Below are 27,819 nucleotides of genomic sequence, written 5' to 3' on the forward strand. Positions count from 1 at the left end.
CGTAATTTATTTGCAGGCAGGTTGTCTCTTTGATTTACTGTATGTCTCCCTGGTAGGATTATGATAAATGGATTGTGTGGCTCTGGATGAGCTCGTCCGACACCACATACCCACGCTGGGTCAAGCCCCTTCGGAGCCTGAAAACCGAGGGGAGATGCTGGGGCTGGGTCTCCTCTGCAGGGAGGAGGGAGTCTTGGCCAATGGGACTTGGTCCTGGTGGCCCAAACTTTTCATCACCTCCTGAACTTTTCTAACCCCGATACGCTGGGTTTGCCGCACGTGTGTGTATACACCTAGGCTTGCAAAAATTTGAGCAGGTATTTTATCGGGCGCTTTCAGGCCCATCAACCAGCATATTTCAATTTACTGTGTCCTGATGCGGAGAGCGTTTGCCGCTTGTAATTAGAGCGCTCCATCCCGCAGCCGCAGCAGGCAGCGGTTTATTGATAAAGTTGTTATATAGTTGCTGAGCAAACACCCCCAAATCTGAGCTTCATTAAGTTATCGCCTGCCCTGCTGTGATGCATCTTCATTGCGCGCTGAAATCCATGCCATTGACGGGAGATCCCAGAGGAGGTCCGGGGCTGCGCTGTGCGGCCGCAGCTTAATGCATCCCGTCACAAATTGACACAGCATGCTCATCCTCGCCTGATATATATAAATTCTTTCCCTTTCCAACCGAAAGCTTGGAGTTTTTGTGGTTGGTGGTTTGTTTTTTTTTTTTGGGCCACCGCAAACCTTCTCATGCTGGCTGGTGCCTGTGGATGGTGGTGTCGTAGCTGAGATGTCTCTGCAGAGCAGGCTCGGCCGCTCCTCTCCCCTGAGAGGTTCATACAGACCCCAAAGCATCGGCGGTTTCCTTTAAAACGCAGGCGGAAAACGTTTCGTGTTGACTCGTTTTGTTGATGTTTAGCGCATCCTCTCCCTTCTCCGCTGGGTTTGTTATTCGGCGGGTAATCCTTCATAACGAACCGGCGGGAGATTGATGGGGAGAGCTCGTTATGCACTTCCAGAGCAGTTCCACCATCGTTCTGTAGCGGCAAAATGCACCATTAAAGGCAGAGAGCCATGGGAATGATGGGATGTAATTAGTTGGTGCCGTAATATTTTTGATTGAAAGTCTGTAGATACTGTAAGCGTCTCTTTCGGAAGCCGGCGCTCTGAGGCCACTCTTAAGGAGAGCAGCGCTTGCCAAAGGGGAGAGGCTGATCCTTCTCCGGCACCTTGGTCCCTATGGCGGAGCCGCACGGATCTTGTGTTCCTGCTTTTCTTTTTTCCCAGCTTAGTCTGAAGTTCGGGATATATTGAAACCTTGCGCGGGCAAACCCGGTCTGCATCCCTGGGATGTTGTGGTCAGAAAGCAGGGTCATGGGGAGCAACCTGGAATTACTCAGGCAACCTCCCGGTGGGTGCTTCATCTATGGGGAATGGTGAGAATTAAATTCCAGTTATTCCCCCGGCACCTGTGGGACTTTCCTTCCGTGGACATCGAGAGGTGTGATGCCAACCACCAGCCTATAGGTAGCGGTGATGAAAACCACGATGCAGCCTGGGCTCGGCTTGAAGTCCCGACAGCCACACAGGAAGGCAGGGCTTGTGGCATCACAGCAGTTAATGCTATTTAGCACTAGTCTTTGTAATAAAGCGCCTTGGCTCTGTTTCTCTATTGTTCCCTTTCCTCTGGTAATGTCGCCAAACTTGGACAGAAGCTTCCCAAGCTGTGCGTTTGCCTTGGGCTGATTTTGCGGAAGCTCTCGGGAGAGCAAGAGGGGGTAGAAGGAAAGCTTGGCGCTCACGAGCATGAAATAGGGGGGAAAATATGGTGCTTTGCTTATGAAAATAAGCCTTGCTTTCGTTCCCCCTTCAGAAAGTCACTCTGTGGGGCCAGGGCTGCCCAGGGGACGTGACCTGGGGCTGGACCTTGCACTGACCCATCGGTGCTTGCTCAGGCTTGCTTTGTGCACATCGGGACGAGTCTCTGAAGATCCCACCTGCGGAGCATCCTCTGCCCCTCTGGACCTCGGACCTGAGCCCCACCAGCCCGGGGCCACGCGTTCCCTGTCCCTCGCCCGACTGCTTCCCTCCCGCCTCCCCTCTCCCGTGCATCTCGGGGGGGGCTTGTTTCCAGCAGCTGGCATCCTTTCCAAATCTCCCTCTACCCATCTGTTGTTATCAAGCCTCCTCTCTCCTTATTTTGCTTAATTTCTATCTTTTTCCTCTTGGTTGTCTTAGACATGCCTGCGTCTCCCTGCATATGCCCAAGCATTTGCTTTCGAGTGCCTTAGGCTGGTTCCTGCCGTTACCTTCTTGCAGGAGCGAGAGCTCCTGCTTCTTGCTTTGGAGAGGGAGCGTGTCCCCAAGGCACCTATTGAGGAGCGGGGCACTCGTAGAAGTTTCTTCGTGGCCTCCCTGAGGAGAAAACTCGTCGTCAAATCTCTTTTCTTTCCAGGGGACAAAGTCGAAACGCCACCAAGTTGGGCTGATGTCCTTTGCCTCCGTCTCTCTCTGCCTGTAGCCAGACCCCACTCCCTGCCAAAGAGAGGTGGCACCTTCTCACGGCGTGATGGAGGGGAACCCTCCACACTGGGGAGGGTCGGGATTTCAGGAAATAAGTTCCACTTCCCATTTTGGCTAGTCCAGAAAGATTTTTCTGAAAGAGGCTTAAATCCTGTTGGGAAGGGTAGTTGGCAAGACGGCGTCAGCTGCTGCGAGATGAAGGCTCCCGCAGCTACTCTCACCCCAAATAACTTAATTTTTCCCCCTGCCGCATGAATGATGCCAGCCCACCCTTCGCCCCTCCGAGATGCAGCTTATCCCGCCGCAGGCATCGGCTCCGGCCGCGTCTGGCCCCGCTTTGCCCGGGAGAGTGTGGGGAGGCCGGGGACGGCGGCGAGTCCTCCCTGCCTGGATCGCGCCGGTGCCATCACAGATGGATGCGCTGCTCGGCGGCGAGGATGCTGGTGCATTCTAATTGCTGGCATCTTTACTCGTTACGAGTGTAATTGTGAGTAGACGTTTGTTTTTGTATTGATAATTAGGGACTGGAACAGATGGCGAAGGCTTAGTTTAAAGTAATGTGTCCATTAAAGAAAATCTACTGTATACAGCTGAAGATTCTTCACTCTGAGAGCTCAGCTCGCCCAAGCAGAGCTCGTCTTCTCCCTAACGAGGGCTTCAGCCATTACAGCCTGGTCAACTGCCTTCCGTGGAGGCTCGGGTTGTGAAGATGAGTGTGTCGAGCTCCCTCCCGGGCAGAGCATCCCCTGTTGTGCCTGGATGCAGGCGTGGAAGGAGGAGGGCTGGAGGAGCGGGACCTTGAGCAGACGAGATGGGGAGGGCAGCATCTTGCTGGGGGCTGAGCCCGTCTGTGGCAGGGTGCAGGCGCCGGCACTGCCTGGTGCAGGTGGACAGGCGGCAAGTGGTTCTCCTGACGTGGCTAACGATGCTGTGCTGGATGACGGAGGTGACGGGGAGGTGGTGTCCCCCCTCGGGGGGCTGCCCAGGCTGGGGGGGATGAGCGCACCTCTCCCAGCAGGACCCCCCTGCGCCAGGCAGGGTACCGGTTAATTAATACCCAGTGCCAAATAACGAGGACTGGTCCTTGGAGCAGGACGAGGCAGGCGAGAGGTGCGAGGTGTCCCTGTGGCTTCCCTGCTGATTAATGATGCTCAGGTGCTGGTCCATGGCAATCCCTTCGTTAGCAGACAGAGCAAAGGGATTTCACTGCCTGTCCCTCCTTTACCTGTTCGCCGGGGGGACGATCCCCGTGTCCCCCCGCCCCCCCCCACCAGCAGCAGCCCAGGGATGGAGATGTAGGTGCTGGGTGTCCCCGCTTTCTCAGCAGGATCTTGGGGCAAGGGGTCTCGGCGTCAGCAAAGCACCCCCTTGCTGGAGGAGGGTGCTTGGGCAGAGCCTCAGCCCCCAGCTGCCTGGCCATAAGTGTCCCTGCGGGCTTTCCCCCCAGGGTCACGGCGTCACTCACACGTCCCAGAAAATGAAATCAAATCCAAGATTTCCTCCGAGAGGAAATAGCGGAGGTCAATGGGAAGTTGCTCAGCCGAGCCCTTCTGGTGCCAGGACCTCTGTAGTCACGGGGTTTGGGTGAGCTCAGCAGGAATTTGAGCTGATGGGGGGGATTTAACTATTTAATTTTATTTTATTTAAAAAAAAAAAAAAAGCAACCAAAACCACCACCAAACCAAGCTATTTTGCTGAGTTATGGCTCTTCTTGTATATGGCAGTGGCCTTGGGACAGGAGATAGTCTGTCGAGGATCAGGTTTTTAGCGGTGGCTCTCAGCCCTCTTCTCCCTTTGGTCTGGAATTCCTTTCGGAACATTTGGAGTTGTTGAAGTGCAAGTTATGCATCTGAGTTGGAAACTTTGCGAGCGCCACCTCCCTGGCCACAGGCCACCCAGCCCCCTCGTGACTCCAGGAAACCTCCAAAGTGAAAGCTTCTCTGTGGTTCTTTTCCATTTATTCATTTGTTTCTCTATTTAATTAGTTATTTTGAAGCCTCCTGCTCGGCTGCTGTGTGCCTTCCTGCTTTGTTTCCGGAGCGTGGAGCCCTTGGGGAGGAACAGAAGAGGAGGGAAGATTTTGGGAGGGGACCCCCAGCTGCCGGGAGAGATCCCGGTGGATGCCACCTTGGAGTGGGGTCAGTCCTCGCGTGCTGTACTTTGTCAAGCTGTCACTGTCCCACTGAAAAAAAAAAAAAAACACCTGGGGAAGGAAGCTGTAAGTGTGTGGAACAGGCAGGGAGACGATGGGATGAAAAATCCCTTGCCAGGAGGGTCTTTCCCTCCGGCTGAGCATGTCCTTATTTACTGTGGAGGGTGGGTGACCTGGATCCGGGGACCACGCTCCCCATGTCACCCTGGGCTCTGCTGCCTCAGTTTCCCCTGCGTGGGCACAAGGACACCCCCTTTGCTGCGGGGAGAAACAGCCAGTGTTTTAGGGGCTCTCGGAGCATCCCTCCCCACCTAGCCCCGCCAGGAGGGAGATGTTTGCAGGGCCTTTGGCTTCCACCTCCTCATCCATTTATGCACGGGCACGTCTTCCTGCTTGTTTGAAGGGCCATAGCGAGGATTAATGACCGCTTAACGAGGAGCGGGGCTGTGGGAGAGGGAAGGAAAGCTCGGTGAGAAGGCAGGAGGGGGGGGTGGGAGCAGAAACTCGCTGGGGGGTCTGGAGCGGGAGCCCCCAGCCCCGTCAGAGGGGGCTCCGGGGAGGAGATGCAGGTGGGATGCGTCATTTTTAGCTGGCTTCTGCCAAAAAGGACGGGGCTGAAGATGCTGCGGTGGCACGAAGGACGCCACGTTTTTCTGTTCCCTGCAAGGACCAGGGGTGAAACATCTCCTCTCCGAGGACGGCGTGGGCAGGAACGGGCTGAGCACCATGCCAAGCCATGGCTGCGGGGGGGCTGTGGGCTTTGAAGCCCCCCCCAGCAGTGCCACAACAGCATCCCGGGACACGTTAGGGGGGCAGGAGCTCTGTGAGCTCCCCAAGCGCCTTTTCACTCCATCTCTCCAGGCTCCCCCTGCCTCCGTGGCCTCGCTCACCTCTCCGGGAGCCAGGCCGGGATTTCGGGAGCGGGGAATGTTTATCACTCGTGGCAGGGTGGGGAGTTCCCGGTCACGCTTCCCCGGCTTCCCATCCCGGAGCAGCTGGCAAAGGGAGGGGTGGGAAGATTAATCGGAGTTTTGTTTCCCGCTTGCCATTGCTGGAGCGGGCGCGGAGAGATGAAAAGCGGCAGTCCGGTGGCGGTTCACGTTCGTGGGCCGAGTTTTATTTCCTGACCTTTATTTCTCCGGGTGCACCCCTTTTCCTGGCGCTGCGAAGCTGCCGGGAGTACCTGGGAGCACGGGGGGATGCTCGGCTCTGCCAGCCCCGCCGGCGGCGCATCTCCTCCTCCTCCCCCCGTTTGGTTGAGACACAGGAATCGAGGAAATTAATCTGCATGTCTGCTTGCTGCAAACAAATAAATAAAACCTGGAGGATTTTTCCCATCTGTTTCTATATGTTGTTGCTCTCACTATTATTCTTGTTGAGTTTTGGGTTGGTTTTTTTTTGTTTTGTTTTGTTTTTTTTTTCCTTAAAGAATAAAAATAGGGAAATGTCAGCTGTGTTACGGCTTTTCAATATTTCCCACCAAATCCCTCCATCAAAAGACCCCCAGCAGAGGAACACCGCTCCAACAATGCGATTTTTATTTGCGTGTTTGAAATGGCTCTGCCAAATAATAACTGCGTGCAACGACAACTCAGGGCACCAGACAGATGTAGTACATAAAGTGGGATGTCTAGCGTCGTGGAGCGAAGCGAGGAGCTGCCAGCGAGTCAGATGGGACCCTCCAAAAAGCCCCTCGGGAGGCGCTGGGGGAGAGGGTGGGCTCTGCCTGCGGGGGGAGACTTTCCCCCAGCCTCTTGCTGCTTCCAAGGGGCTTAATGCAATCTTTATTCCTTCGTTTCTGAGCAGCTCCAAGGGCCGGATGAAAGCAACAGAATGTTTTCCTGTGGTCCTGTGCTCGTATCATCATCGAAAGCTTGAGGAGTAACTCGTTTGCTTTCCTTTTCTTGTGTTTCCTCAGAAACCTTGATGGATACGCGGACGGCGACGGCCGAGCTGGGCTGGACCGCCAACCCTCCTTCTGGGGTAAGTGCCCCTCATCCAGCGGATCCTTGTGCCATCTCGTGGGCTTCACACTATTTATCTTGAAACACTGGTGGGGAGCTGGGGAAGTGGCAGTGGGAGCAGCGGTGCCCCATTGGGCTGGTGTGGGGCGGGCAGGGCATCGCTGTGCCGAGCTGCACGGTTGGTCCGGGGCTCAGCATCCCTTCCCTGAGCTGTCCCGGGGTCTCAGCGAAGATGGAGCTTTTCTCCATCCCCATGCTCTCTCCTGCCCTGCCTGTCCTCCTCCCGGGTGAAGGGTCTGGCCCCATCACTGCTCTCCATCCCCCTGCTCACGCCTTGCCTCTCCCTGTGCCAAAAGCCTTGTAATTAGGAAACATTAGCAGGCTCAAAACAGCTTTCATACCTGGAACATCATCCGTAATTGCACTCGGCAGTGCTCTTCCCTGGCTATTAATGTCACTTTTATGAAGTAATGAGGAACAAAACACCCTGAGGCACTTAAAACATCTTTTTATATAATACGAGCCTTTGAGGAATGGAAGCATAAAATAACCTGACTCGCGTTCCCCTGGCAGAGAAAGTGAGAGACGGAGCCGGGGGGAGAGAGGAGCGGTGGTGGGAGGGGATGTGAGCTGATGGATGGGCATCGCGGTGGGACAGGCAGCCGGTGACGCAGGGACAGGTACGGCACCAGGGTCTGTTCCTGGGGTTTCCAGGATGTGGCACCAAAGGGAGAAGGCTGCCAGCCCATGGCTTTGTTAGGGTGTGACTGGCCTGGCTGGGGCTTCAAAAGAAATGAGGTTGTACACCGTCACCAAAGCCGAACCACGTACTCAGTGGGCACAGCATCCCCTCCAGGCACATTGGAGGCCCTTGAATTGCTTTGGAAAAAAATCTGGACCCCAATAAAGCACTGGCAAAATGCAGGGGGGCTGCGCGCAGGTGATGGAGAGGGGATATTAAATAGCTGTCTGCAGCTGCCACGGCTGACAAGTAAGGCACAGGGGTCTTGTCCTCTGCTGAGCGGCAGAGCGAAGCATCTCCCAAGCCTGCATCCCACCGTGGGCATCCCTGCATCCTGGCTCCCAGTCTCCAGCCCTGCCTCGCAGCATCTCGGGGTGCCCTGGGCCTGTCTGTGGGGTGGTCCGGCGTTAGCTCTCTGTCCTTTGCTCCTCTGGGAGCTACTGGTGAGTCTTCTCCTTTACAGGAGCGTGTATTAGATCTTCCACAAAGTATTTTAACACACCAAGTCATAGAATCATAGAATGGTTAGAGTTGGAAGGGACCTTAAAGATCATCGAGTTCCAACCCCCCTGCCGTGGGCAGGGACACCTCCACTAGAGCAGGTTGCTCAAAGCCCCGTCCAGCCTGGCCTTGAACACTTCCAGGGATGGGGCAGCCACAGCTTCCCTGGGCAACCTGTTCCAGTGCCTCACCACCCTCACAGGAAAGAATTTCCTCCTAATATCTAACCTAAATCTCCCCTCTTCCAATTTAAAACCATTACCCCTTGTCCTGTCACTACATCTCCTGACAAAGAGTCCCTCTCCGGCTCTCCTGTAGGCTCCCTTCAGATACTGGAAGGCTGCTCTGAGGTCTTCCCGGAGCCTTCTCTTCTCCAGGCTGAACAACCCCAGCTCTCTCAGCCTGTCTTCATAGGGGAGGTGCTCCAGCCCTCTGATCATCTTCGTGGCCCTCCGCTGGACCCATTCCAACAGGTCCATGTCCTTCCTGTGTTGAGGACTCCAGAGCTGGACACAGTATTCCAGGTGGGGTCTCACAAGCGCAGAGGGGTAGAATCACCTCTTGTGACCTGCTGGCCACGCTTCTCTTGATGCAGCCCAGGATGGGGTTGGCTTTCTGGGCTGCCAGCGCGCACTGCCGGCTCATGTTGAGCTTAAGTCCTTTATTTCAAAGACATAGGGTCAGTCCGCAGCGGGTGTTGGAGTGTCTGACTTCACCTTATGAAGTCTCCTTGCTCGTGGACTGGGCACAGAGCATCTTAAAGTGCATTTGGGACTCCTGGAGTGACCCCCCCGCCGTGGGTATCATGTCCCAGCCAAGGCATGTTTTGGAGTAGATTGAACACCAGTTGGAAAGAAGCCATGTCTTCCTCTCTCTCCAGGCATGCAGTAGTCTCCATGAACTGCCCGGTTACAGCGCTGGGCTTTAGGGTTTGTCCTGTTTAACAGTTCACAACAAGTATTTGAGAGCAGATTTGTGCTGCTTCTTGGCTTGTCCGGCGATAATGGCCAATATTTGTGTGTGGGTGCCAGGGAGGGTAGGGGATGACCATGGGGCAGACCGTGACCCATCCAAGCAGCCTGGTGTAGAGATACCGAGATACACGTGGAGATTTCTGCTTGTGTTGGAGTTGACGAAGACCCCAAATTTAGTTGGTCTTTCCTTGTTTCTAGTCTTCAATTCCCAAAAGCAGCCACCCTAGGGCTGTGCTATTTTATTTTTTTTTCAGCCCAAGCTGCTGAAAACTGGGGTAAGAAACCAAAAGCTTCCCTTCTGCCCTGCCTTCCTCCATCCAGAACATGAGAGTGTGCTAGCAGCCGTGCTTTGGGGCTTGGCAGCAGATGACAGCATTGTAGGAACAAGCGAAGAAGAGAGGAACCAGAGAGGGGAACAAAGAAATGAGAGGCAGAAGAGCAGCAGCCATCTATAAACGGGACCTTCCCGCTCCTTGGGGCAGGAGGGAGGAGATGGGAGGATGGGAAAGGGGCTCCTGGGTGCTGCTGGGGTGTCAGCTCCTTCTCCTAGGCTCCTCTCATCTCTCCTGGGGCTGGAGGGACAGGGGATTGATGAGCCACCTCTCCTAGCACTGGGGCTGCCATCAGAATGGGCTCTGTGCAGGCTTTGGGTCCCTTTGGGTGGTGGCATCTCCCCATGGCGTGCTGAGCTCCGGGAGTGACTGTTCACCCTGGCTTTGCAGATGCACCCCGGGTCTCAGGGAGGGCTGCTGACATTAATTCCAGGGCACGGATACCCGCTGGACAGCAGGGGCTCTGGAGTGGGTACTCAGTACTGGCTCCAGTGGGATGTGGGCTCTCCTGCTCTCCCCGATGGATGTGCTTGAAATCTCAGCAGAGACAGAGAAGAACGTTGTCTTAATCCCCAGCTCCCTGTGAATTATTTAGTGGGATCTCGTCAAAACGATGCGTTTCTCGCTGTTTGAGCATCGATGGCAGCAGCCACTGGCACCACAGGGCTTTCAGCCATGGGAACCTGCTGCTCTTCAGTGTGGGAGAGCTCAACTCAAGGGATGCCCAAGGAAACACTAGGATCAGAGGGTACAGCAAAGGGCTACGAAGATGATTAGAGGACTAGAACACCTCTCTGCTGAGGAAAGGCTGAGGGACTTGGGTCTTTTTAGTCTGGAGAAGAGAAGACTGAGGGGGGATCTGATCAACACCTATAAATACTGAAAGGGTGGGTGTCAGGAGGATGGGGCCAGTCTTTTTTCAGTGGTGCCCAGTGACAGGACAAGAGGAAACGGGCACAAACTGGAACATAAGAAGTTCCATCTCAACATGAGGAGGAACTTCTTTCCTTTGAGGGTGGCAGAGCCCTGGAAGAGGCTGCCCAGAGAGGTGGTGGAGTCTCCTTCTCTGGAGACATTCAAACCCACCTGGACACGTTCCTGTGGGACCTGCTCTGGGTGGACCTGCTCTGGCAGGGGCTTGGACCAGATGATCTCCAGAGGTCCCTTCCAACCTCTGTCACTCTGTGATTCTGTGATCTGGCCCCAAACTCTCATGAGGGTTTTCCAAGTGGCATTTCGTGTCGTTACCAGCCGTGGGCAGCCCTGTGTGCTGGGAACCTGAAGTGCGACAGGGTCCACTGGCAGGTTTTGGCTGAGTTTTGAGACTCTGTTTGTGAGCGCCCCCCCCCCCCAAAAAAAAAAAAAAAAGAAAAAAAGCAGCAAAGAGCAGGGGATGCTCGGTGGAAGGAGCCGGTGAGAGAGCCGGCTCCCTGATGGGCACCGTGAATAAAAGGATGGTGGGTCAGGTCCCCAGCCGGGTTGCAGGAGCCGACGGGTGGGATGAAGAGGAGAATTCCCGCAGGAAAGGCAGCGTCACGCCGGTGGGCGAGCGCTGGAAGCGAGCTCGTTGTCTGGCGTTAATTGGATGACGGGGCTGCAATGCAAAGCCCAGGTGGGAACGGGAAACAATGCCAACCCCCTCGGTCGGGGAGGACCTCGCAGCTTTCTCGTGTGAAAAGGTGTCTGGTAATGAATGGGCGTTGAATTCCATACGTCTTCTCCGGAGGGGGAGAGGGGTTTTTTTGCAAAGCTTTCATGGCGTGGGATGAGAAGGGAGAGCGCTCGGCTGGATGCGGGAGGTTTTGTTGCCGATTTGGTAAACATCGCTTAACAACAGCCTTGAGCTGTGATCTTTGCTTTAAGCTTAGCAGAGCCGAGTAGGTGGACCCCGGGGGCAAGCGTTCTGCTGTGCTCGTTGGCAGCGTGCAGAGGACCCTGCTTCCAAAAGAAAAGAAAAACCTGCACTTTTATTTTATTTTATTTTATTTTATTTTATTTTATTTTATTTCTTTTACATCAGGGCTGTGGTTTTACAAGGGGCGGGGGGGAAGCTTGGGGAGCAGGTGAGGAACGTGGTTGCTTAAATGGAAAATGGAAGAGGGGAAAAACTGTAAGGGGTGCAGGGTCGGCTGTGGTGCGTGGGGAAGACACACCGCGACGGGGCAGGTTGTTGTCACCCCGTCGTCACCCCGTCGTCACCCCGTCTCCCATGGTGCCCCCACCTAAGCCCCAACACGCGTGAGCGCTGCCGTAGCCTCGCTCCTGGAAATTATGCATGATATTCAGAGTGCTGCTTAAAGATTGCCATATGAATAATGCTGTTAGGAGGAGACTGTAAACATGGATTAGTTAAAATGAATGGATTATGAGGTTGTAAATCTGTCTGTGGGACTCTAATGCCATCATAGACTATTCACAGTTTGCCGCTGTCCCTTAATTGAAATTGTAGCCTGGATTATATTAATGTCCTTCTATAAATCGAATTGCAAATCTATATTCTCTCTCTCTCCGTGGCGGTAATGTTTTATTTAGTTAGTTTTCTTTGCCGGGGGAAGTGATCCCATTGTGCTGAGAGCCTGGGGTCAGGCTCGCTCTCCAGCCTACGTGCTGGCTTGGGCTTTAATGAAGCCGCAGCCTCATGTGCTGCTTTCCCTCCCGCCTCCGGGTGCCTGGACCTTCTTTCTTCCCGTTTTTATGTCCTCTCAGGGTAGCTAAGGCCATTGCCTGTGTGGAAAAAGATGTTTTACCATCTGCTGGTAGCAATGGGGAGAGAGAGCAGGCATACAGGGGCAAGAGGGCGAGGATTTCCTCTGGTACTGGCTTGGGTGGTGTTTCTGCACGTGCATCATGTCTTGTGTGCATTCCTGGTCCCCTCTGGGGCTTCGGGACCCTCCTTTCTGCCCTGTACAGGGTGAGTGGCACCTCCGTGGCTCATGGGCCACTGCCGGTCCCTCTGTCATCCTCTCACGGCCTCTCTCCATTCTCCTTTCTCCAGTGGGAAGAAGTCAGTGGCTACGACGAAAACCTCAACACCATCCGTACGTACCAGGTGTGCAACGTCTTCGAGCCCAACCAGAACAACTGGCTCCTCACCACGTTCATCAACCGGCGTGGAGCTCACCGCATCTACACCGAGATGCGCTTCACTGTGCGGGACTGCAGCAGCCTCCCCAACGTCCCCGGCTCCTGCAAGGAGACCTTCAACCTCTACTACTACGAGACAGACTCTGTCATTGCCACCAAGAAGTCCGCCTTCTGGACGGAGGCACCCTACCTCAAAGTGGACACCATTGCTGCTGACGAGAGCTTCTCCCAGGTGGACTTTGGTGGCAGGTTGATGAAGGTGAACACAGAAGTGAGAAGTTTTGGGCCTCTGACCCGCAATGGCTTTTACCTGGCTTTCCAGGACTATGGGGCTTGTATGTCTCTGCTGTCCGTCAGGGTCTTCTTCAAGAAGTGCCCCAGCGTGGTGCAGAACTTCGCCATCTTCCCGGAGACGATGACGGGAGCGGAGAGCACCTCTCTAGTGACTGCCCGTGGCACCTGCATCCCCAACGCCGAGGAGGTGGACGTGCCCATCAAACTGTACTGCAACGGGGACGGGGAGTGGATGGTCCCCATCGGCCGCTGTACATGCAAGGCCGGTTACGAGCCGGAGAACAACGTGGCTTGCAAAGGTGAGGTCGGCCTTGGGTAACAAGGTGTTTTTATTGTTTTTAAGCTCTGCTTAAGAAAATATGCGTCCCCAACCGCGCTGTTGTGGGGAATGTCTGGTGTGAAATTGGCTCTGCACCATTGGCTCTGCCCTGAAGCGGTTTTGCTCCGGGGACCAGGCAGGGATGTGGGGAGCAGTGGTCAACCTGTGGCTTCTCGGTGCGCTCCGGTCGGTGGCCAGACTCGGCGAGCAGCGTGGCGAGGACGCGGGTGCCGGTGTGGCCACCGTTGCGAGGCCGCTGGAAGCCGCCTCTGTGATCTGCTGCCTTCAAAGTGCCGCGCGGGCCGGCGCTTGCCGGCTGAGCCGCTTTCATCTGCCTCGTTATTTCCCCAGCAAAGCTGCGGGAGCCGGGCAGCTGCCGACGGGCCCGGCTGCAGCGAAGCCGCTCTGATTCTCGGCATTAATTGGAATTTTTTTTGCTGGTTTTTGTGGGTTTTTTTTCTTTTGGGTTCCCCCAGCCACGCCGCCAGCACGCTGCTGCCTGCTGGAGTCCTCCGCAGCACGGGATTATAAATATGGAAATAGCGCTCGCCACTTTTCATCTCCTTTCGCCGTTCTGATGAATATTTCCCAAGTATCGTTGGAGGATTATTTTATTTTTTTTTTTTTTTTTCTATTAGCTTTACTCGCTGCCCTTTCCCTCTCCTCTCCCAAGTTAAGGTGTTGTTTTTGTACGCTGCTTGGAAGGAGGGAAGAGGAGGGGGCTTTCTGCATGAGAAGCTAGCCCCGTTTCATCGGTGCTTTCCAAATAGCTTCTAGAAGGTGGGCACCACCAGGTCAAGGATGGGTTGGGAAGAAAGAGAAGGTCGAAGGCTGGTGTCAAAGTGCTTTAGGGCTGGTTTTGAAGGGGGAATAGAATCATAGAATGGTTAGAGTTGGAAGGGACCTTAAAGATCATCGAGTTCCAACCCCCCTGCCATGGGCAGGGACACCTCCCACCAGACCTGGTTGCTCAAAGTCCCGTCCAGCCTGGCCTTGAACCCCTCCAGGGATGGGGCAGCCACAGCTTCTCTGAGCAACCTGTTCCAGGGTCTCACCAGCCTCACAGTGAAGAATGTCTTTCTGGTATTGAATCTAAATCTCCCTTCTTTCAGTTTAAAACCATTACCCCTCGTCCTATCACTACACTCCCTGAGACTCCCAAGAGTCCCTAATATGTAATGAGTAATGGATGAACAATGGAAAGAGGTCTTACTTGGACCTCTTTTGGTGCAAGTGGCAACACGTGTAGCACCAGGCTTGGCTGTGATGCTCCTTGGGGTGGCCACCATGTTGTTTCTTCTCCACCTGTAACTCCAGGTGTATGAAAATGGCAAAGCTGGGATTCAAGCTATGGAGAAACTTGTTTATTCATTAGCTTTAAACCTGAGAACTTGTGTAGGTTTTCACCGTGACAAACCACATCCCTGCCTGGCCAAGGTGGGAATGGTGATGCTTTCCCATGCCAGGGCTCCAACAACTGGGAAACCACCACAATCTGTGCAGTCATGTGTTGCTTTCACATTGAGCAGCAACGCTGGTGGATTCCTTTGAGTTTTGTGATTAACCCTCAACATGGTTTTGTTCCCACCAGGAGATGGTCTATTCCCTTGAGGAGCTGGAGGGCTCTTTGCAAACCAGAGTGTTCCTCTGCTATTGAATAAACAAACAGAGAGTGCACATGCTTGTATGGCAAAATGACACTTTCTCATCATGAAAAAATAAATACTAATTTTAGCTAAAGACTGGAACTGTCATTTTGCCAGAAATGTAGGGAAACAATGACAATGTAAAGCTCTTGCATGTTTTGGTGGTGTTCACCTTTCTATCTGCTGATAGGTTGAGGTCTTGAGTGCCTCTGTATCCCTGGTAAGAGCATGCTGCCCCTACCCAGTGCTCATAGTTTGGGGCAGGGATGGAGGAGGATGGCAGGACAGGCTCAGGGTGGGTGTTAGACCCATCTCCGTGGCTTTTTTTGTTTCCTTTTCTTGTGCAAACCCCCACGTGGTCATGATGTGTTCATGCTGTCGGGGCTGTGCCGAGCAGAACCCTGTGCATCGGGAAAGTGCTGAGTTTTCTGTCCCGCAGAGCCCGTCTCCAGCCGAGCTCCCATTCCTTGGTGGTGCTGATGCTGAAGGAGAAACCCCTTGTGCCACCCAAGTGTGGGCTCTGTGGAGATCCCGACAAGCGTTTAGCTTTGGCATGGGGAGCACGCGTTTGGGCTCCCTGAGGAGGAAATTCAGGATCCTGGCAGGTCTAAGGGCATAGAAATGTCCTTTATGGGTCAGCCAGCAGCATTTGGGTCCCCCAAGAGCACCAAAGTATGCTGTGGGTGCAGACCAAGCAGGTGGTTAAATGCCACCAAGCGCTTGTGTGATGACAAGACCATCCTTTATGATGACCTCATGAGCATGGTTGGGCACTGGTATGACGCTGTCTCCAGAGCAGAGCTCCGATTCCTCCCTTCTTCCAGTCTTGTGAGAGTATTTCCCAGTTCCCACATCAGGAGGATGGACAAGAGACTGGGATCTCTAGAGGTCCCTTCCAGCTCTGACAATTCTGTGGCAATCCTGCTTTAGCAGGGGAGTTGGACTAGATGATCTCTAGAGGTCCCTTCCAACTCTGACAATTCCGTGATTGTGCACGGGACCTGCATGTTTGAAGGTCCTGCTTAACACGGTGAGGAACCCCAAACCAATAAACCTGCCAGCCCCTCCTGGAAGTTCTCTAAAACCAGTCCTAAAAGCCTGAGCCAGGGCTTACGTTAGGGCAGTTGGAAAATTAACTGCGTTCGAGTAAAAATCTGATCTTGGGTTGGACTCTGGCTTCTTGGTAGCTCATGTGAACCCTTTGGCCGTCAAGCTCCTCCTTGCATCCCCGTGGACTTTGGAGACCACGAAGGAAGACCTGAGCCCACTGCTGCCCTTCCCAAAGGTCGATGGGGCAGGAGGTGGCACGTCACAAGGTTTAGAAATAATAAGTTTTTGGTTGTCTATTTTTCTTTGTGCTCTGGAAGGGGTTGAATTCCCCTGCCTTGTTCACCTGCTGGATTCTCCTTGCAGGGATGCTTCCAGGATTGCATCCCAGCTCCCGGGAGGCACATGCTCCTGACATCTGCTCAAAGCCTTCATCAACCTGAGATGAGCCACTTAACAAGCCCGGGGGAATTGTCACCAAGGAGGAAAAAAAAAAAAAAAAGAAAAAAAAAAAATCCCTCAGTAAATTGAGGCTGAGAAAATGGGCTTAATTCCACCGCGGTGGGGAAAAAAATCGGGTTGAATTATTTAGCTCCCCCGCCCCGTCCCTCTCTCATCCCTCCCACCCCCAGGGATGGAGGCTGTGCCTATCACGGGGCTATTAGACCGGAGCGGTTCTGTTCTGACAGCAGAGCCGGGGGCCGCCGAGGGATTCATTAATACCAGCTTTTATCGGCACTTAGCCGCTCGCGGGAGGCACAGGCAGAGCGCAGGCTTCATGCGGGGCTATTTTGAGTCCCGAATTGATTATAGTCATGTTTTAGGGTCAAGAGTGATGGGGTGGTAGGGAGGGGGAGGGTGGTCATTACCACCACAACGCTAAGATGGGCGTGGGAGGGAGGGGAGATTTTCTTTAATTGATCTGCCCCGTTACTTGTTTCCATCCTGGGCTGGTGGGGATTTGGCACTACCAGACCTCCTGGCTGGTGGGAAGCTGCGTTGCTCTCAGCTGGGTGATGGCACGCCATGCCCCAAAGCCCGGTGGGACTCATCCTCTTTGGCACCTCGTCCCGGTGAGAGCTGTGGGTCAGTGCGAAATGGAGGCTGTTACTGAACCCACAATGAATAATTCATCTGGTGCGAGAGCCCACGCTCCGTGCGGGTTGATATTAAATCCATTCGTCTTGCTCTGCCCCGTCCCTCGGCCTTGCTTTATGGCTTCCCTGCGTGGTCAAGGTGCAATGCATCATCGTGCTGGGGAGGAGGTGGGAGGAAAAGCGGGGAGCACTGGGAGGCCGGAGAAACTGTTTGAGACCTTGGATGAGCATGCCGGGCGGATTTTGCTTGTTCTCTTTGAGGAAGATTATTAAACCCTTTCTCTGCTGGTGTTTACTCTGAAACCTAATGACAGCAAGGTAACCCCTCGCTAGAATGACGGCAGTTGTGCGTCTCTTGGCTTTTATCCCTTTGGAGGCTGAGGATGGGGCACTGTATTTGTGTCTACTGGAATCAAGCTGGCTTTCTCTGATCTTCCCAGTACCAGGTGGTAACTCAGTTGTATTTTCCTTCCGGTGAAGGAAAAAGTTGGGAGCTAAAGCAGCTTTGTGCTGAATTTTTACTTTGTATGTATAAACCCAGGGAGAGGAGGGGCGAGAGGGCGGTCCTGCTGCTTCCCAGGCTTGAGTCTCGATTTTCCCCTCCTGGCAAATTCCTGGCGTAGTGCGGTCGGGAGCCTCCAGCCTGCCACGGCTCGGGATAACGAACCCACCTGCTTGCTATGAAGAGTGGAATAAATAAATAAATAAATAAATAAAATCAAAATAAGAACAAAGCTGGGCTGAGATGCAGAAGCCGCTCCTCGAGCATCCTTGGTCCCCAACCCCATCTGCTCTCAGGTCCCCCAGCCCTTCTTCAGCCACCGACCGATGCGCCGGGCTGTGCCCAGCCTTTGCCAAACCTGTGCCTGGGTTTATTTTGGTTTTCTTCATCCCTTGGGTTTCTTTGTCTCCTTTCTCTGCTTGTCCTTCCCTCCCGCCTCGTGCCTGGAAAGCTGGATTTGGGAAAGGGGCAGTGGCGGGGGGGGGGGGAAGCACATCCCAAGAGTTGAACGTCAAGGAGCAAGCAGCCCCATGCTGGTCCCCCCCCCGTTATCCTCCCCTCCTGCCGAGCAGCCGTGGCAATAATTATTGATTTTCTTTATTTATCCATCACAGAAGGCTGGAAACAATAGCAGAGCGCGGCATTTAGAAAGTGATTTTTTTTCAATTTTTTTTTTTTTATATAATAATTACGAACATTTTGTAATTAAGTAGTGGAATAATTTGCTAACACTTAAAACAAGGGAAACGTCAAGTTTTCCCAGTCGAATTATTGCTTGTGCTGAGAACTGGGGGTTTTTTGGGTCTCTCTGGCTGTGCCTTTCCCTGCCTTTTCCTTGTGCCCCGGTGCTGTGTTTGGGGCACCCAGGAGAGGTTTCCTCAGGTGAGGAAGGTGATGTTGGTTTTGTCCCATGGGTGAATGGCAGGAAGGGGGGCTGTCCCTAGCCCCATCCCAGTCCCAGGGCAGGATGCTGGTGGAATCCCGGAGCAGGGTACACTCATCGAGGACTGGGGTGCCCATGGAGACCCCTGCCCATGATCTTAAATAATTGGGCTTAAAAACCATCAGGGCTTCCTCAAGCTCTTCCCTGGGGACCAGGACGAGGGCAACCAGTTTGTTTCAAAACCGTGCCGGCTCGATCTGCACCTGTGGACACACGGTTGATGCACCGGTGGGATGTCTGCCCCCATGGCTCGGGTGTAAGGGAGTCCCTGTGGCTGCAGCCGATGCTTTAGGTGGCTTTGTGGGTTTCTCTGTGGGGTTGGAAGTAGGGTTTCAAGTGTTTTCCTGTTTGGCATCCCAAGGAGGGATGGGATGGTGGATGGGGGTCCACCAAGGAGGTGGACAGGGCTGTGGCAGGTCTCCTCCTCCCCATGCCTGGCTGTGTCTCTGCTCCCCTGGGGGCTTGGGTGCCTGGCAGACACTAACCCTCAAAAAAGCTGCTTTTAGACCGAAGGGAGAGCATCCGCGCAGCCGGGCACCTTCCACCCCGAACAGCAGCGAGGACATCCGGAGGGTGTTTTATTCCAGGTTTAACCAAGTTAAAAAAACTCCTGACCGCTCCAAACGGGCCTTTTCCTCCTTTTTTTCTTTTTTTTTTTTCTTTTTTTTTTTCTCTTTTTAGGCTTTTTTTTTTTCCTTTTTTTTTGCACAATATCAAGTTTCCTGTCCTCTTCTCCCCTCCTGCGTCATCCCAAGCCGCCATCCCCGGGCCGGGCTGTGCTGGGAAGCAGCGTCTCTCCCAGCTCTTCCCAAACGCAGGCGACGATGCCGGAGGGATGGAGGGATGCTCCCCGCTTTTTGTTGCGGGGGCTTTGCCTTCTCCTGGCAGCCATCTCCCCGCTTCCACCACTGGGTGGAACAGGCAGCCCAGTTTTACCATGGCCACCCTGCGGAGGAGAGAAAGCATTTGAATCACCGCGCCTCCCCCCCCCAAAAAAAGAAAACCTTGAAAAAAGTGTGATTTTTCTTAAATTATGCCTTAATGAAGGCATCCATTAACCTCCGTAATAATTTTGCGAGGAAAATGTCCAGGAAGGCCTTGTTAAATTTTTTTTTCTAATGAGTGTGATGGGTTTTAATGGAAATCTTAATTAGACATTATTAGCCAAAATGTTCCTCTGGTGGATTCAGGCCCTTTTCTCCCCCCCGGTGGGGGGATGGGGAAGGACCGTGTGTCCTGGCTGCTGCCAGCGGGGAGGCTGGGGGGCACCACAGCCACCGCTCTACGGCTCTGTCCCCCCAAATCCCAAAAGTGGGGTCTGCGAGGTATGGGGGGTGTATGTGTGTGTCATCCCTGCCATCCGGCCCACTCCAATGGAGAAATGAAGGAGAAAGCCTGGAAAACGCCCTGGGGAAGGGGTGAGCAGGGGCTGGCTCTGCCCTGGCCAGACTGTTTCAGCTTGTGGCCTCGGAGGCATTAGGGAAAAACCCCTGAGCTGTGATGTACAGCTTTATTTTTTATTTATTTTTATTTTATTTTTCTGCTTATAATTTTTCCGCCCCTCAAATTGTACTGTGTATTTTGCCTCCCCATAATGAGAACTTTTGAGTGTTATATTGATTCTGGTCTTAAAAGAGGAAGAAAAATCCCCGCCTTGATTTTTTTTTTTTCCTTTCTTTCCCCTCCAAGAGACTTTTCCTGGCCCTGTTTACAACTGGAGGCATAAATCGGCTTTCAAACCCTTGGCTTGTTAATGGTCCATCTAGGAAACGTTATGTGGTAGCTAAAGTGCTTGGGGAAACTCATCTTTTTTTGGGGGGATATTGGGATGCAAAGCTCTGTGTGTGCTCGGGCACGGGGCCATGAGCATCCCCACCACGGCAGGGCTGCAAAACCCACCCGGCTTTCCTAACCCCAGCCCGGCTCCCAGCCATGGTGTGGAAGGCCCTTTGCTCTCCGACCGGAGCGGGGATTGTTCTCCAGGACAATGGGAGAGCCCTGAGGAAGCGCAGGATCCGGCCAACGTCCGGCGCCTGCATTGTTCCCACCCTTGTTTGCAAATGGCCAGCACCTGGCAAACCCAGTGACTCAGCCCAGGGAGGTTTAAAGCCTTTCTATAACTTTTTCCTTTTTTTTTTTTGATTCTTTTTTTTTTTTTTAAAGTCACGAGAGAGCTCCTTTGAGAACGGCTTTGGCTGGCGCCGTTTTGCTGTTGTTTGCTTGCAAGGGATGGAGATCATGCCCATGTTCAGGGCTTCACCGCAGCCCATGGCAGGCTCTTCGGGAGCCAGCATCTCTCTCTGCTACTAGTAATAATAATTTTAAAAAAGAATTTTTTATTGTTTTTACCCAGTAATAATAACAATTTTTTAAAAAGGAGGGTTTTTTTTTACCCCAGCCGGCTAGTAATAATAATAAAATGGACTTCAGTTTTTTTTTTTTTTTTTCCTTCCCAAGCCATGAGATAAACTCATCGGCACTCCCCTGTGGGAGTCATTTGGGAGCCGTGCCCTGGGGTTGCGGTCAGGCTTTGCAGCTCTCCTGCAACCTCTGCTCTGGAACACAGGCCTCCACCAGTGGGGTTTTAATAAGTAAAGGACTCATCGCGTAAATGTAAGCCGTGAATTAGCTGTGGGTTGGGTGGAGCGAGTCACGCTCCTGCCCCTTGCCTTGCTTTCCCGTGGCCATCAGAGGAGTTTTGCCTGGGTTGGACCCCCCCATCCAGGGCCTGGGGCGCCGGGGGTCTGTGCGGAGGAAGGATGGAGCCCACCAGGGTGAGGGAAAAAGGAAACCAATCAGCGCACGTTAATGAGGTTTTCATTTTTCACCTTCTTCCAAACCCCTGCATCCGGTACCTGGGTCGTTCTGCAACCGGACGGTGACAAATGGAGCGGTGCCGTGGGTGTTAGCTCCGGGTGTTTTAAGAGCGGTCATTTGTCACGCGCGGCGTCTTGTACCTTGGAGGATGCGTGGAGAGCAGGAGCGCGGTGATTAAATCAAAGCATTGCTCTCCCACTTAAGCAGGGCTTCGGAGGAGGGCTTCGGAGCCCTGGGAAAACCCATCCGTCTTCAGCCGGTGCAGCAGCCCTGCAGCCAAGAAATGATCCACGCCTTGTCTGTCGCAGCGTCAGACCAGGCTGAATATTCAGCTGTGGGCACCTCAAATTGAGATGTGCAAGCCCACAGGAGGAGGCAACTCATGTTCCCCCACCCGGGGCTCCCAGGGGAGCCTCACCCAGCGAGCAGCTACTGAAAAAATGTAATTAATGGCACGGGGGGAAACCACATCGCTTGGTTTTCATGTTAAGCCCAGGACTCACCTGTCTGTATGATATTTATCGTATAAAAATGGTTTTGAGGAAGGAAGGAGCCGTGGGTTGGTGGTAGGAGGTGGTCACCTCGGTGCTCTCGGTGTGACCACATCCTGCATGGGCATCACGGGGCTCCCGGCAGCAGCATCCCCTTGAGCAGGGAATGATGCTCGGGCTAACATTGCCCTCGTCTTGTCTCATCCCTCCCTGTGGCCTCTCCGGATGATGCTCTGGTTGGTGTGGGCGAAGCTTTGCCATCTCCATGCTTTTTTGGGCAAGGGTTGTGAGCTCTGCCCTGTGCTGGGGGCAGAGGACTCTGATTCCTGGGCTTTGCTGTCTAAAACTTGTCCATAAAAGCAGAGGTGTCCTGGGGATCCGATATACGAGAGGAATTGGGGATTGAATTTCCAACCTAGCTCAACTGGCTTTCCTCTGCTGGGTCTGCAGCCCAGAAGGTCAATTGCCCGTGAGGTGAGACTTGATATCGACTTATTTTGATCTGATTTTTTTTTTTTTTTTTTTTTTTATTACCTATCTGCATCCAGGCATGATGTCACCGAGGCATTTAAAACCAATTGCTCGATAAACCTGCCCTGGATGTAGCTTTGGGATGGGTTGATGCACACCGGGGTGCGTGTCCCCACCGTGGCACAGAGGGAGCTGGTTGCCCTCCTTGGGAGCAGGGATTATTTTGATGCTTGTGGGTTTTGCTCTATCGCAGAATAGGGAATCTGTTTGAAAGCTTGAAATGGTTCTAGGCACGGCAAAAATGCTTCTCTGCCTGTCTGGGTGCTGCCAGGGTCAGTCATCTTCTGGCTAAACCCAAACCTCCCTGTTCTGCCATGGGCATCTGTTTAAGCACGCCGGGCGAGCGGGGCAGGCTCTTTGCTGCTGGGATGAGGGCATCAGGGTGAGACCTGGAGCTATCACAGACCTCCTGTCTCCACATCCGATCTGCTCGCGAGCTCTTAATCGCATATTATTATTTAAGACAACTTATTCTTAGAGAGCCCAAGGTGCGAATTATGTTTCGCAGCAAAGAAAAGCTTCCAGAGCTGCCTACGTGGAGTAAATCCCCTCAATCTCGGATGGCTTTGACTTATGCGTAGCAGATGTTGAGGGTGAAGGAGACTATTATTTTTTTTCTCAGCTTGTTGCTACTGTCAGTGCGGGACACAAGTAGGGATTTCATCAGGGAGAAGCTGGCTGTGCTCAGAGGTGAGGTTAGTGGGTGCTGTCCCACCTGGCAGCCTTGGGCACCTCTCCTGTCCCTGGTGGTGGCACCGATGTGGACAGTGCCAGTGTGTTCATGCCGTTTGCAGAAGGTCCTTTCTCTGGCTGGGAGCTTTTGAGCAGGTTTCCTTGCCTTCCCTGCTGCAGCACGGGGATGAGCTGGTGTGGGAATCATAGAATCACGGAATGGTTTAGGTTGGAAGAGACCTTCAGAGATCATCCTGTCCAACCCCCATGCCATGGCCAGGGACATCTCCCACTAGACCAGCTTGCTCAAAGCCCCAAACATCTTGACCTTGAGCATCTCCAGTGATGAGCCATCCACAACTTCTCCAGGCATCCTGTTCCAGTGTCTCACCACCCTCATCGTAAAAAAGTTCTTCCTTGTGTCCAGCATAAACCTACCCTCTTTCAGTTTAAAACCGTTCCCCTTCTCCTGTCACTACAGGTCTTGGTAAAAAGTCTCTCTCTGTCTTTCTTACAGCCCTCCTTTGTATATCGAAACTGAGCAGTTTGGACTGGGAAAATGTTAAGAATGGAGCAGAGAGGGAGAGCGTGGATGGGGAAGAGTAAATCAGTGGAAGGGAGACGGGTGAAACTTTTCAGAAGTTGCTTTTTTAGGCGTTTTCTGGCTCCAGGAGATCAGGGGTGATGAGAGGCGCTTGGCAGGAGCAGGACAAGTCGATGGCAGCGGCCACCATTTAACTGCTGATGGTGGGACAGGAGGTGCTATTGAAAGAGAGAGAAATCGTAGAAAATATATATATATATATATATATATATATATATATATATGTGATGCTCATATATAGAAATCACAGTAAATTGCAGCCAACTGCAGGAAATCTGTTTTACTGCCGAAAATGCCACCCCTGGGGTGGGAAGGGAGGTTTTTGCTCAGGCCCGTGTGGGGTGATGGAGGCAGTTTCCCAGGGGCCGTGGCTGGGTGCGGGCAGGTCCCCGTAAAGGCAGGAGCAGCTGGTGGCTGCGGTCCCTCGGTCGCAGCCGCGTTTCCCCTCTCCTCTCCGCGGCTGGGTAAGAAGGCGCCTGTCCTCCGAGGAACACTAATTATGGCTTGTTCCGTTATAAATATTCATAGGGGAGCTCTCGTAATTACTTTTCTAATTAATTCCATGCATGGGGCTCTTGGGGTGGAGGTGGGATGTGGGAGAGTGGTTGCGCCGTGGTCGGGACGTCCTTCCCTTGCCGTCTCCATCCTCCCTTTGCTGAATCCATCCCCAGGCACGGTCTTCAAGCAGTCAGCCAAACCCCAGCCCCTGAGGCTCATCTCTGCCGGGATGGGGTGGTCCTGCTCCATGATGGTGCATCCCACCACCCCGGTGCAGCCAAAGGCACGATGTCCCCAAGTGCCAGCGTCGCGAGCCTGGCCCCGCGGCTGAAGCTCTCCTCCAAGCCCCATCCCGGGGTGACTCATCCTTCACAGCGTCAGCTCTAACGAGGAACCACTTCAGACGTAATTAATAAGCACTTGATGTTCTCTAGATTGAGGGGATACTGCGTGGCGTGAGCTGGCAAAGGAGGAAAAGGTGCTCAATTAGTTCCTATTAGGAATGGGAGACGTTTGCTTCCCAGCCAGGAGGGGTTTGTGCTTCGGGGAGCCCGGGGGTGGATGCTGCCTCAATTTCCCAGTTGGAAGAGGAGTTACGGAGTAATATTGGCGGTTCCCGAAATCCCCAGGGGGATCTCCGAGATCCACCATGAGTTTTTGTGGCAGCTCTCTTTCCTGCTCATTATGTGGCTCGATAGCTCCCGTAGGCGTTGAGGGGTGAACATGATGCGCTGGGTTAAGTGGTACATGAAAGTATCGGCTCTTCCCTATGGCTTCCAGCCCGTGTCCATCGACTCCCGGAGTCTCACATGGCTGCAGTTCACTCCACGCTGCAAATAACCGCGCTCCGTGACTCCTGTATCGAGCCCGTTGCCTGGGGTGGGAGTAGAGCATCTTCTGGGGCTTGTGTTTTTTGGGACTTGAGCCCTGGCCCCAATCTTGATCCCCCCCCCCCAGTTGTTTGCTCCAAACTCATGGGGAGATCTTTGCTGGTGATGGGACGTACGTGCTCACCTGGGACGGGTCCTGGTGGTCTCCTCTCTGGCTCGCGCTCCGCGATTCACCAGAACCGGTGTAACGTGATGTGGTGTCACCCCTGCACATCGGTGTCACCAAGGTGGCACGGGAGCATCGCTTGCCTTCGCGGCGCTGGCCAGCCTTGATTATAATCGCCCTCATTCAAACCAAGCGTGCTCCAGGTTACAAGGCTTGCCCGAAATCCAGATCCCGGCTGCGCCTGTGGTCGAGACAGGGCACCCAGCTGTGATAAACCACCCTGTTTGTTAAAAACAGGCGAAGCGGTGGGGCTGGGGGTGCTGGAGGTCGGGTGGGAGCAGCCCCTGGGCAGATATTGGCATTCCTGCCCTACCTCTGGAGCCCCCCCCAAGTCCTTTCCCAACCGCTCTGCTCCCGGTGACGCCCTCGTCCCTCTCACCCATCTCCTCCTTAAATCGCTTTCCGTGGCTGGCGCAGGATGGATTTCTTGGATTTACTCCCCAGCCCTCCGCTCTGGTTTTAACATACGGCAGAGCTGTAAATGTTCGTATGTTCGGGGCAGGGGAGCCCAAGGAGTAGGGGGTCGGACACCGCTGTCTATTTACTGCTGAATCAATCTCCCCCTTTCCTTATGTTGTGTCCCCAGGGAGAGCCGTGCCGTGCCGTGGCATTTAATTTGCGGCTGCTATTCAGACAGTTCCCGTCCCCGCTGCCCGCGAGGGCTCGGGGCAGCAGCGACAAGCTCAGCCCCGGCAGAGGGAAGAGCCCGCGGCAGGCTGCAGCCGCTAAATATGTTTTTAAAGAAGAGTATAAGGAGGTTAAATAGCCTCAAATCATTGCTGAGAACTTCGGTCCCCCTTCATTTGTTGACTCGGATTAATAAACTCGGGCGGCGTTAGGATGATGAGAGGCACCCGGCACCAGTCACCGCTGTCGCCACCGCAAACCTCCCTGCCTTTGTGGATAAATTGTCTGGCGCTTGATCAAATTATTTAGCATTTGATCACGGAGAGCGGGTGCTCGGAGAGGCAGCGCCGGCCTCATCCTTCCCTGTGATGCCTCCCTCCTCCTCCCCATAGCGGGGCTGCTGTTCCCCGGGGAGGGGGAAGAGCTTGAAAGAGCGGGGAGAAATGGAAATGGGCTGGGGACTAGAGGGTCTCCGTGAGCTGGGCTGGGTTTCCCCCCCCCTAATTCCACATGGAAAAGCGCTGGAGAAGGTTGGGCGTCATTATTCCTCTGGCTGGTTTCTGGGAAGGAAGGGGGAGCCACTGGTGGTGGAGGAGTCGTGGTGTGAGACTGGGCAACCTTGCATTGGTGTGAAGTGGAAACTAAAGTGGAGCAAAACTCAGGCAGGAGAAAAGTGGTTTGCAAAAGGGACCTTGAGAAGTGGTTTTGTTGTGGTGTTTGGTTTGGTTTTTTGTGTTTTTTTTGTGGGGTTTTTTTGGTTTTTTTCCCATTGGCTGTTTTGGAGGGCAAAGCGAGTTTCCCTGCTCTGCAGGGAGCTGGCAGCCCTGCGGCGCCGTCTGCCCAGAGCGTGCTCTCCCTTTCCTCATCCAACAAACAGATCTGGGACAGGTTTCGTCTTTTAGACCTTCAGAATCCCTCCGACCATGAAAAACAGAGGAAGTGAAGCCCGGAGCAGTAGTTAAATGGGCAAGCGTGGACCTGTTGGGAAGACGGGTGCCATGGGTGATGAGCAGCAGGGCATGTGGGAGCCAAAACCATCTTCTTCCATGCCCTGCTCTGGGCTTAAACTCAGTTTTTAGGGTCATGATACCAGCTAAACAGTTGGTGTCGAAGCTCTTCTGCATCCAGAGACCCTTAATTTTCTCAAGCCCGCTTTCCTGGAGGAGAAGCGCTGGTTCTGGGTGAGCATCAGCGGCGTTTTGCTTGCAGCCAAGCGTGTGTGGGGCTCAGTCTCCGAGCACCTCGGTCCCCCCTGGGGGAGCAGATCCTTGATTGACGAGGGGTGGGATTTTTGCGAGAGGTGACCGTGGATGCACCCCCACCCTGTTGCCTCTAATGAGCCCTCAGCAGCTCCCTGCCCTGCAAGCTCCTTGGAAATCCTGCCCCTTCCATTCCTTTCTCATCCGTGAGAAGAAGAGGGGAAAAAAAAAAAAACCCAAACCCTAAGAAGGGAAAAAATCACATTGAATTTTACTTTTCCTCCATGAATAAACCATGGCAGGGCCAGGCTCAGAAGCTGCTGACTTTAATTTACACGTATCCCAAGGCGGATCTAAACCTATTCCTCCAGAGGTGAAGGGCTGGTTTAATTAACCGCCTGCGCGTAACGAGGAGCCGGGGCCTCTTTTCTCCACGCGTTGGGGAGGGATGCAGCCTGTCGCCTGCGGGATGCGGACCTGGATGCTGGGAAGCTCATGTTTATCTCATGATAATGTTTCTGCCCGTGACGGTGCTGAGAGACGGGATGCAGGCGACGAGGCGGGCGCTGTTTGTAATTAGGCTCGGCCCCGGGATGGGGGAAATGATGAAAATGGTGAAAATTCGTGTGTTTGGCGGCAAAAATGGTGAGGTTTGCACCAAAATGAGGTTTTATCTCTTCCTGGGATGAGGCTCTGGTGGGTTGTCCCATCCCAAAGGTGCTGCCGTTTCTGGCATTGCTCGGGGGCTTGTGCTGAGCTCCCTCCTTGGAGGAGCCCAACATCTGTCTGTCTGTCTGTCCGGGGATGCTTTGGGGCTGAGGATGCTCGGAATTCTCTGTTTCCCCATTCCGGGTCATGCTTCTCGCCCTCCACCAAGGACTGGAGGTAGGAAAGGAGATTTGGTGGTGTTTTAGGAGCGGTTCCGATCCCCCTCTGTCTTCCCGGTGTGGTGAGGCAGGCAGGATGCCTGCGGTGGGTACCCTCCCATCCCTCCTCGCCGGAGCGTGGTGTTCCTCCCAATACAGGACCCTCTCCGGATTAATTTGCGGATGCCTCGTGGATGGTGGCACGGCAGAACACCCGCCGGTGTCCCCGGCCGCCTGCTGAGCTCGCTGCAGCTGTGCCAGGCTCTGAGGCGCTTGGGAGAAGCGCTTGGCTTGATATAAAAGGGAATGAGATCATTAAAAAGTAGAAAAAGGAGGGGGGAAAA

At 53.7% G+C, this 27,819-nt stretch overlaps 1 protein-coding gene across 1 annotated transcript in view; it reads left to right on the forward strand.

Annotated features, from left to right (window-relative positions):
* The window catches only part of EPHB1 (EPH receptor B1), a 78,629-nt gene that overhangs the window by 21,666 nt on the left and 29,144 nt on the right, over positions 1 to 27,819 (forward strand). Inside the window, exons 3-4 of the mRNA XM_074153613.1 lie at positions 6,588 to 6,652; positions 12,178 to 12,859. Of these exons, the coding sequence (XP_074009714.1) occupies positions 6,588 to 6,652; positions 12,178 to 12,859 (747 nt within the window). The remainder of the gene's footprint in view (positions 1 to 6,587; positions 6,653 to 12,177; positions 12,860 to 27,819) is intronic.

Source organism: Numenius arquata, chromosome 9 (assembly GCF_964106895.1).
Source record: "Numenius arquata chromosome 9, bNumArq3.hap1.1, whole genome shotgun sequence".
In the NCBI taxonomy this organism is placed as follows: domain Eukaryota; kingdom Metazoa; phylum Chordata; class Aves; order Charadriiformes; family Scolopacidae; genus Numenius; species Numenius arquata.